Source organism: Polyodon spathula, chromosome 10 (assembly GCF_017654505.1).
Source record: "Polyodon spathula isolate WHYD16114869_AA chromosome 10, ASM1765450v1, whole genome shotgun sequence".
Classification (NCBI taxonomy): domain Eukaryota; kingdom Metazoa; phylum Chordata; class Actinopteri; order Acipenseriformes; family Polyodontidae; genus Polyodon; species Polyodon spathula.
Window position 1 is genome coordinate 14,234,384 of NC_054543.1, and position 10,387 is coordinate 14,244,770.

General features: G+C 41.3%; 1 protein-coding gene across 4 annotated transcripts in view; it reads left to right on the forward strand.

Moving 5' to 3' along the window:
* Positions 1 to 10,387, forward strand: part of LOC121321862 (phosphatidylcholine:ceramide cholinephosphotransferase 1-like) — an 87,898-nt gene that overhangs the window by 64,785 nt on the left and 12,726 nt on the right. For all 4 annotated transcript variants that reach the window (XM_041261157.1, XM_041261159.1, XM_041261156.1 and 1 more), the window contains exons 2-3: positions 2,029 to 2,900; positions 5,733 to 5,850. In XM_041261157.1, the coding sequence (XP_041117091.1) occupies positions 2,290 to 2,900; positions 5,733 to 5,850 (729 nt within the window). In that variant the 5' untranslated portion in view covers positions 2,029 to 2,289. The remainder of the gene's footprint in view (positions 1 to 2,028; positions 2,901 to 5,732; positions 5,851 to 10,387) is intronic.

A 10,387-nucleotide genomic window follows, 5' to 3' on the forward strand; every position in this document is an offset into this window, starting at 1 on the left:
GTTTTTTCATATATTTTTGAAGTAATGTTAGTCTTTATTGATAAACACATAATCAGAATTGTTAAAAAAATAATCCAAAACATTGTTTATTTTATTTCTGAATGGAGCTAGCACACTGTGATAAATTATTTTGCTGTTGACTTGCTGAGCACACTGCTACAGTTTTGTTTACAAAAAATGTAAGTCTGAAAACTGAGCCAATCCCAGCTTTCTGCTGTAAACGTCCACCTCTTAACCACAATCAGTGGCGCAACGAGGGGGGGTGGGCTGAGCAGGCTACAGGCTACCGCCACCCCCCCCCCCCCCCCCCCCCCCCCCCCCCAACCAAAAAAGAGCTCAGCCTTCACCTTGCTGTAACGTTTCTTTCAGCAGGTTATACAGTGTCTGTGTTGTTTTTCTGCACACCAGACTGACAGCTGAGCGCTCTGTCAGTCAAACTGCAACCCGAGCATGGGGGTGTGGCTACCAGACTGCATGTTCTGTGATTGGTTGTTTATGTTCCGTAAATGTGTTAGGCACACTTGACTTGCAGGCGAAAGGACAGAATCGTAGGGGAGGGGTTAACAATAATGTCGGGTTTCTGCGGTCATGGAAATTATGGAAAAGACATGGAATTTTAAAACGGCGATTTCCAGGCCTGGAAAAAGTATTGTAAAAGTCATGAAAATATTGCTTAGAAAAAGTTTGTTCTTTATGTTGTTTAGACAACCGTTTTGTTTTTTCTGTGTCGTTCCTTGGCTGTTTCCGCAGATTTTATTTGTATTTTCAGTGGTTGCTAAGTAACGAACTTGGCAACAAAGGCAGTTACGTCATTGCTTAACCATTTCCAGAAAAGCGAGGGGATTATATATTTTTTAGAGATATGCCAAGTTGTCTTGAGGTGACTACAGTGACTATGCATTTACATTGACTATGCAAGGAGGCATTTTGACTGGCAGAAAGCACTCTCTTCCTGCCTGAATCACTGCACAGCACTGAAGTTTGATTCATAAACCTGACTGTAGGGTTTAAGCTGAAATTAAGAATTCAGCATTGGGCAGTGGAGTTTGCTAGATTTTTAATTTGTGTTTCATATGTTTTGTGAATCATTTCTGTAGTTGCTTAAGAAATATGACATTTTGTATTTTATAGTTATCTATGACAATTGTGTCAAATCTCCAGATGTTTTTATGTCTGGATGAGGATTATTTGGTACAGATAATGCAGTGTGTGATGTGAAGTGTAGTTGAAATGTAGTCATGTAGGAATTGGAAAAGCTATGGCCCAACAGATAGTGGTGGCAGTAATTGTGAAAGGCTGGAAACAGTGTATGTGCTGTGTGCGAGCCTCCCCCCTCACCCTCCATATTCAAAACATGCCAAGAACAAACAAACAGTACATAAGAACCAGACCTCCTGACCATTGAGTGCGGCTTTACACTATCTTATTGGCAACAATAGGCCATTTTGATTCCTTGTAGTTGCAGCTAGCTCATAGCACTCCGTGCAGACACAGGCCATGGATACTGGTTGCAGTTGTAATAATTAGACAGACACAATGGGCGGTGCCCAATTAAGAGCCATAAGGCAGCACCCCCTCTAGGGAGAAAGGGTGTTGTTTGATGTGAGCATGTGAAGCACCTGAGGCCTTTTTTTGTTTTTGTGGATTAGTTTCTGTTTCTGCTTGAGTAGGTTGCCTTCTTAACCAAAGTGTAGTTTTTATTATTATTATTTTTTTATATATATTTTTTTTTCCTGAAAATTATTTTCCCACCCTTTTTTTGTTTGGCTTTCGTTGTTTCCTAGTAGTTTACATTTGAATTCCTAATAATCGGAATGATCCAAGTGTGTTTTTTTTCGGAATTATTTGAATGTGATAATGAACTGCCATATTCTGTAAAGTAGCATTGTGTAACATTGATCAGTATGTCTCTAGAGTAGCCAGTTAATTTTTTTTTTGTTGTTTTTATATATAGATGGTTTGGGTGATTTGTGATGAGAATCACTAACTGATTTTTATTTTATTTTTTTTCTGTCTCCTCTTTAACAGGATAAGGCACCACAGCAACCAAATAAATTTAGGCTGTTGCAACCCAAGATTTGTGCAGAGAGCTGTCCCTCAACCGATTCAAGATAAAATTTTCCCAATTGGTTGTGCCATACTGGGTTCTCCAGCATTTTCAACCCGATGTCCATGAAACCACATGAAGACACTCTGGGGAGGACTTTCTGTTCCATAGACCGAGTGAATTCCACATCCACTCGCTTCAGTTTGCTTTGCCCCGTCTTTTAATTCTGCTTTCGGACTGAAATGAAGAAGGTAGTGTACTGGTCTTCAGAAGAGGTGTCCAGCTGGCTGGCAGAGGAAGGCATGCCGGAATACTCTGATTCCTTCCAGCGTCTGAACGGCAAGGACTTGCTGAGGCTGACCGAGGCTGACTTCAAGAAGCCCCCTCTGTCTCTGGTCTGCTCGGACAATGGGCAGCAACTGCTCAACAAGATCAAGACGCTCAACATTGAGCACCACATTGAAGCCCACAAGAATGGGCACGCCAATGGGCACCTGATCAAGGGCAAAAATGGGGACAGCAGCAGCAGCAAAGCCAAACGCAATGGCATGCCCAACGGCTTCCGCAATGAGATGGTACAGATCCACATGCCGATGCCCGAGAAATCACACTTTCCCATGGAGTGGGGCAAGACGGCCTTGGCCTTCATCTATGCACTTTTCTGTTTTGTCTTCACAACGGTCATGATCTCTGTGGTCCATGAGCGAGTGCCTCCTAAGGAGGAAACCCCTCCGTTGCCCGACAAGTTCTTTGACATTTTTGACCGGGTGGAGTGGGCATTCTCTATATGCGAGATTAATGGCATGATTCTTGTGGCACTGTGGCTCATTCAGTGGACTTTATTAAAATACAAGTAAGTACCAGAGGATGGCAACCAGAAAACTGGAGTACAGTATTCATGTATTTAGTATGGAATTTCTTGTGTCCCGTGTATTTGTTCATTTATGGAATCAACCAATATTGAGCATGTTGACACAGTGTAATATCAGTCACTGTATAGCATATACAGTTCGAGATCTCAGTTTCTGGTTTACAATGGAACGAAACAGTACATTTGATGGATTTTATTAATAATGCAATTAATTGTATGAAAAGGGCGACTAGTATTACAAATCTGTGATAATGACAGTAAAATGTCAGTGAAACATCAATTCCAGATTATGGTACTTTTTATGTTTGTGTTTGTATTACTATTATTAGCATTATCCTAGATACTCTATCAAGACCTGTGGTCCTCAAAGTAATTTGAGCACGGGCACTAATTGATCTTACTTGGCTGTTTGCGGGCACTCTAACTATTGCATAGGTTCTTATCTTACACACTGCCTTCTTGCGACATATACAACATATACTTTTTTTTTTTTTTTTTTTTTTTTTTTTAAGAGTTTTAGTGGGGTTATTCTTGGCTCACTCTGATAAGGCCAAGTCTCAGGTAGTAATTGTGTGTGATGCGCTTATTTTTTAAATAATTAAAATACGCAATGCAAATATTTGTTAATTTGTTAAATAAAAGTTAAAATACGCAATGCAAATATTTGTAAATAGCATGTTTACACAGATAACTTTGAATAAACTAAAATAAACGAGGATAGATAGCGTCTCGCTTTGTTTCAATTTGGCAAATTTGTCAACACTACTCTTGTTTTAAAGACCGCTCATCTCCAGTACAGTTATTCAGAGAAATTGGATTTGTAGCTAAATATACTACAGTGTTTCCCTTATCCGGTGAAATTTAAAAAAAAAAAATGTAGAGAAAATTAAATTCTAAGTACTGAAATCTTTTATTTTTCTCAATAACAGTCGGTGAAATTCAGTGCTTATCTGGCATATTAACACCCCGCCTCTGCTCACGAATGATTGAACAGATGTCAGATCTTTCACTTTCCCATTGGCTACTCACTCGCCTTCAATTTTCATGGAGAATACCGTGAACTTCCTCTGCTTGCTTATGATTGGACAGCTGTGTAAAACTTGGCAGATATTTGATTCTCCTATTGGTTAAACTTACAGTCGGTACCTGCACCTGAAACAGACACAGTTTATGTCCCACCCAGCTAACTTATGATTGGGCTACCGCAGAGACAATGCAGATATTCAATTGGTTGATTGTATCGCAAAAGCCATTCAGAAAAAAAAATTTAAATGTTGCGTACATACAAGCACAGCATAAGCAAGGAACACAGTCAATAGACTGCTGTGGCGCTTTTGTTGGAAAACATTTTCTAAGCTTTCTTTGTTTTCCCACGCTACGACCCGCCAGAAATGTATTCACGACCCATAATTTAAAAACAGCTGCCGTGGGCACGATGGCCTGGCTTTGAGGACCACTGATCTAGACAGATAAAAAGGAGCAGTATATTCCCACGCAGTACAGTGCACATTGCTATGTAAACACTGTCTGACTGTGCATAGCACCCCTTTTAAAGCACAGTACAAAAATGCAAAGTATGAAGCTATCCAGTTAGGCTTACCCAAGTGACACACGTTTCATGTTTGCTTCAGTCATTGCTCTTTATGCTTGGAATGTTCCAATACATTCCTTTCAAGGACTGTTTTTAGGCCTGTTGCATTCATGCAATGCCAACCTACTGTAGCATTCAGATGCATCTCAAGCTGTTAATTAGGGATGCAGTCCAAGTATAGTGACCACTTGGGTGAGTCACCCTCATACGGTATATACATTATATTTCTTTGGTACACTTTCCTGAATACAATATTCTATATACAATTTTCTCCTATTTTATGATTTTGTTTTCTTTTTCTAGAATTTATCAGTTACTTCTAAGAATATACCACTACAATTGTACCCCAAAAGAAAGCTAGATGTTGTTTTAAAGATTATGGGGATGTATTACATTTATTTGAATGTATACTATCATGGAAATAGGATCATTCCTGGCACACACACACACACACACACACACACACACACACACACACACTACACACACACACACACACACACACACACACAGTATATATATATATATATATATATATATATATATATATATATATATATATATATATATATTATATACACACACATACACACACACACACACACACACACACACACACACACAGTGCCTATAGAAAGTCTACACCCCCTTGAACTTTTTTCACATTTTGTTGTGTCAGTGCCTCAGAGTTTCATGCATTTAAATGAGGCTTTTTTTCACTTATCTATACACCATACTCCACACTGTTAAGGGGGAAAAAAGTTTTTATTGAGAGAAAAATTATATATTAAAATTACAAAACTGAAAGATCATAATTGGATAAGTCTCCACCCCCCTGGAGTTACTACTTGGTAGAAGCACCTTTGGCAGCAGTTACAGCTGTGAGTCTGTTGGGATAGGTCTCTACCAACTTTGCACACCTAGATTTCGCAATATTTGACCATTCTTCTTTACAAAACTGTTCAAGCTCTGTCAAGTTCCTTGGGGAGTGCTGATGGACAGCAATTTTCAAGTCATGCCACAAATTTTCGATTGGATTGATTCGATTGGGTCGGTGCTCTGACTGGGCCACTTAAGAAGGACATTTTACCTTTTTGTTCCTTAGCCACTCCAGTGTAGCTTTGGCTGTGTGCTTTGGGTCATTGTCATGCTGAAAGGTAAACTTCCATCCCAGTTTCATGCAATAGGTGTTTTACCTTTTTTTTTCCTTCTCACCCTTTTAGATCCATTATTGGCCGGCGTTTCTTCTTTATTGTCGGCACGCTCTACCTGTACAGGTGTATCACAATGTATATCACAACACTCCCTGTGCCTGGGGTGCACTTCCAGTGTTCTCCAAAGGTAAGAACCAAATTAACAATTGTGACAGGGCAGATCCCTTCCTGAGAAAAACATGCCTGTGGTTGGCAGGGATAGGGTACATTTCTGTCCCTGCCAGATAAATGTGGGTGTGCACCTGTGTTTGCACAGCCACAGGTCTGATTATTTTAGTTAATTTAATTGATTTCACTTCCCTGTAATCAGCAGGCAAGTATATAACAGTAAGCAAAGATTTGTACAGGGCAGTCTGTGTGAAGGCAAGACTGTCAGGGTGTGAAAATCGGTGTAGAAATAAAGGCTGTGTGAAACTTTTTGTTCGTGTTCGTTTTTTTTTTTTAATGGTAAATGGCTTAGCCGTCCGATCTAGCTGGAAACTTAAAGTATAGTTTAGTACTCCATGTGGGAGTTAGGTTTTGTTTAGATTTATCTTTTATCTCTGTTAAATACTAAAACCGCACAAAAGTGCTTTAAAAATTCAATTTCTGTGTCTGGGTCTGCTTAAAAGGGTAGCAATGGTTACGCTTAGTGAAGACACTGGACAGATTACCTCAACAGTGGCCAGCTTTGAAGCATTGCTTTAGTTCTGAAGACCAAAAGAATGGCAGAGTGAGAATGTTGACCAACTCATTCTCCAGACCACAATCAAATCTTTACTGCTTGTTTTTGCAGAGTGTAATTCCCTTCTTTGATAAAATCTTCTGATGCAATCTTAGGAAGCAAAGGTACATGAACTTCACCCAGCAATTCTAAAACTTAAGAGGGATTTACTAGCAAGGGTTGTTAAACCTGTAATGGTAAGAGAAGCAAGGGGTCTTATAAGTGTGCAGTACGGGAATTCAGAAAACAAACCTGGACCTCCACGTTGGTTTTTATACCATGCAATATATCCGCTAGGAGGAGCTGCATGATAACACTGAATGCGACCGGTATCTATCAAAATTCTACATGTGCGAAATTTTTGCTGCCAGGCTAGTCAATGACGAAAAGCTAAACCTGCTGACTTTCATTGACTTAAAAAATCATGATATTCACTGCTTTGATGACTTCCTTTCCCTCTTAAACATTTCCATGCCTCAAAAAAGACATGCAGTAAAGCTAGACGATGAGTAAATCAGCTACCAGATTCTAGACACCAGTGGTTTCATAGAAGGAAGTGATGAAACTGGCAGTCAGATAAGGATGGATACTTTATGGCAAAAACAGGACCGAGGCTTGCAGTGAACTTCACAATGCGGTTCTGAAGGGACTTTTGAAAACCAAAATGAACGTGTTGTCTGACTGCTCTTGTTTTGAGTGGAAGCCCAGTGATGCTTTGATAAAGAAAGCCAAGTTTGCCACATTCCAGGGTCTCCAGGGCACACAGTAGAAAGGTAAGAATACATTATTATTTACTGTATATGTAAGAATCATTATACCGATTTGTGCAGTAAAAGGAGACCTCCCGATCTCATGTTTTCAAAAGCTGACAGGTATGCAATGTAGTTTATTTAACGCAACCCGCATGTGGTTCATTTAGCATCTGACTGTGGCCCAGTGTATCAATTCCAATTCACTTATCATATATATATATATTATACACAGTAAAAGTCAGTGTCATGGTCTGGGGTTGCTTTGCTGGTGACAGAGTTGGTGAGCTTTACCAAGTCCATGGCAAGCTCAACCAGCATGCCTATCATAACATACTTAAGAGGCATGCCATTTCATTAGGGTTACGGCTAGTTGGGCAGTCCTTCATTCTTCAGCAAGATAATGACCCGAAACTCACCTCAAAGTTGTGCAAGAACTATCTGGCAAAGAAGGAAAGTGAAGGACAACTCAATCTAATGACCTGGCCTGCCCAGTCTCTAAACCTCAATCCCATAGAACTTGTATGGGACGAACTGGACAGAAGAGTCAAAGCAAAGCTACCCGTAAGTGCCCTACATCTCTGGGAATTGCTGCAGAAGAGCTGGGAAGACATGTTGGGTGATTTCCTACTGAATACTTCCTACTATATACACATCTTTGGAAAAAATTAAGAGACCACTGCAAAATTATCAGTTTCTCTGGTTTTGCTATTTATAGGTATGTGTGTCTGGGTACTGACAACATTTCTCCCAAATTCCAAATAAAAATATTGTCATTTAGAGCATTTATTTGCAGAAAATGACAACTGGTCAAGATAACAAAAAAGATGCAGTGTTGTTAGACCTCGAATAATGCAAAGAAAATAAGTTCATATTCATTTTTAAACAACATAATACTAATGTTTTAACTTAGGAAGAGTTCAGAAATCAATATTTGGTGGAATAACCCTGATTTTCAATCACAGCTTTCATCCGTCTTGGCATGCTCTCCACCAGTCTTTCATATTGATGTTAGGTGACTTTATGCCACATTCCAGCCTTGCTGAAGCACTCCCAGATCATCACCGATCCTCCACCACATTTCACAGTGGGTGCAAGACACTGTGGCTTGTAGGCCTCCCCAGGTCTCTGTTTAACCATTAGACGACCAGGTGTTGGGCAAAGCTGAAATTGGACTCATCAGAGAAGATGTCCTTACTCCAGTCCTCTACGGTCCAATCCTTATGGTCTTTTGCAAACCTCAGCCTGGCTCTTCTTTGCTTCTCATTGATGAAGGGCTTTTTTCTAGCTTTGCACGCCCTGCCCCTAGGAGCCTGTTTTGAACCGTCCTCGCCGTGCACTTCACCCCAGCTGCCGTTTGCCATTCTTTCTGTAGGTCATTTGATGTCATCCTACAGTTGCTGAGTGACATTCGAATGAGTTGGCGGTCATCCCAGTCAGTGGAGAGTCGTTTTCTCCCTCTGCCGGTCTGTAGCTTTGTTGTCCCCAATGTGTGCTGCTTGACCTTGTTCTTATGAACCGTCGTTTTTGAAATTTTAAGGATGGAAGCAACCTGACGCTCACTGTATCCCTCTGCCAGTAAAGCTAGAATTGAACCCTTCTTTTCCTTACTCAAAACTTTCCTTTTCAACTCTTTGGGCATGGTCAGTAGTTATTTTTTGATTCCAATTACTTTTGAGGTACTACTAGCACTGTTTTGCCATCCAGCTGGTCCTATTGGAAGAGGATAGTGATGACCACAGGAGTGGTTTTTATACTTTTCCTCGTTAAATAAGATTTGGTTCAGGTGATCCCCTAATCAGTACCTCATTCAGTAGAATGAGGTGTGCCTGTGTTGGAATTCAACAGACACTGGAATGGAATGGCTGCCATACATGTAGAGATGCTGATTTAAGAAAAATTTGCAATGATCTCTTAATTTTTTCCAGAGCTGTATGTGTGTGTGTGTATGTATGTGTATGTATATGTATATATATGTATATATATATATATATATATATATATATATATATATATATATAAAAATTAAACATCAACGCGTAAAATAATTCAGACTCGGTTCTAGGCCTTCTAGGAACCTGGTTACCCGATTTCTGGAAAAGGTTAATTAGACAGTGTGGCAGAGGAAAGCTCTGCTCTTTAGAAATTGGCAGGGATGGGGTTAACTTCCCTTACCTGCCTGGGTTTATTATGTTCAGGTGGCTGGGGTTGATTAGTTGATTAGGTTGATTAACGATCAATCAGCGCCCAGCCACCTGATATAAAAGGAGGCCTCTGCTTCTCATTTGGGGAGAGGGAGCTGAGGAAGCAGGTTGGTGTTTGTTTTGTGGTTTTTGAATTTTCTAAATCCAGTGAAGGCATTGCCCAGCCTGGAAACTTTATTTTTGTGAGTTTTGTTTTTGCTTTATTTGTGTTTGAGTATCTGTTATTTTGCCCTTGTGCACTTTATTTTTGTTTATTTATAATAAAATAGTTATTTTTTTGAACTGCAGTCTGTCTCTGGGCCTCTATCCACTCGCCAGCCTGCCACATTTGGTGTCAGAAGTGGGATAGCGCCACCTAGAGGCTCAGAGCAGTATTTATTTTTTTTTTTTTTGAAAAAAAATGGGAAAGAAGAGCAGACAGTGGAAAAGGCAGGACAAGCAGCAGCTGAAGAAATGTAAGCTGCTGCAGCCACCGCTGGAGGACCCGGCCAGCCTCTTCCCTTGGTGTTCCTGGTGCGGGAAGGAGGACCATCGTTGGCGGTCCTGCCCAGACGTGCCACCGGCAAACTGGTGTGGCCGGTGTGAGGAGGACGGCCACAACTGGGCAGGATGCCCCTACAACCAGGCCCAGGAAGAGGTGCAGTGTTCACCCCGGGCATCAGGGGCCACCCCACTACCTCCAGCACCACCACCTTCACCACCGTCCCAGGAGATCTGGGACTGGTTGATGCACCCTGAGGCATCCCCATAGTTATCAACACGCTGTGGCGTCGAGATGGGGAGAGGTGGGAACAGTGGGAGGAACAACACCACCCGGCCTCCTTCCCAGAGGTTGCCCTCATGGTGGTTAATTACCTGGCGGTAGACATGGGAGATGCCCCGGTCACTCCAATAAAGAGGGGTGAGCCGCCGTCCCCAGAGCCAGAGAGGGGTGAGGAGCTGCCGTCGCTCCCAGAGCCAGAGAGGGGTGAGGAGCTGCCGTCGCTCCCAGAGCCAGAGAGGGGTGAG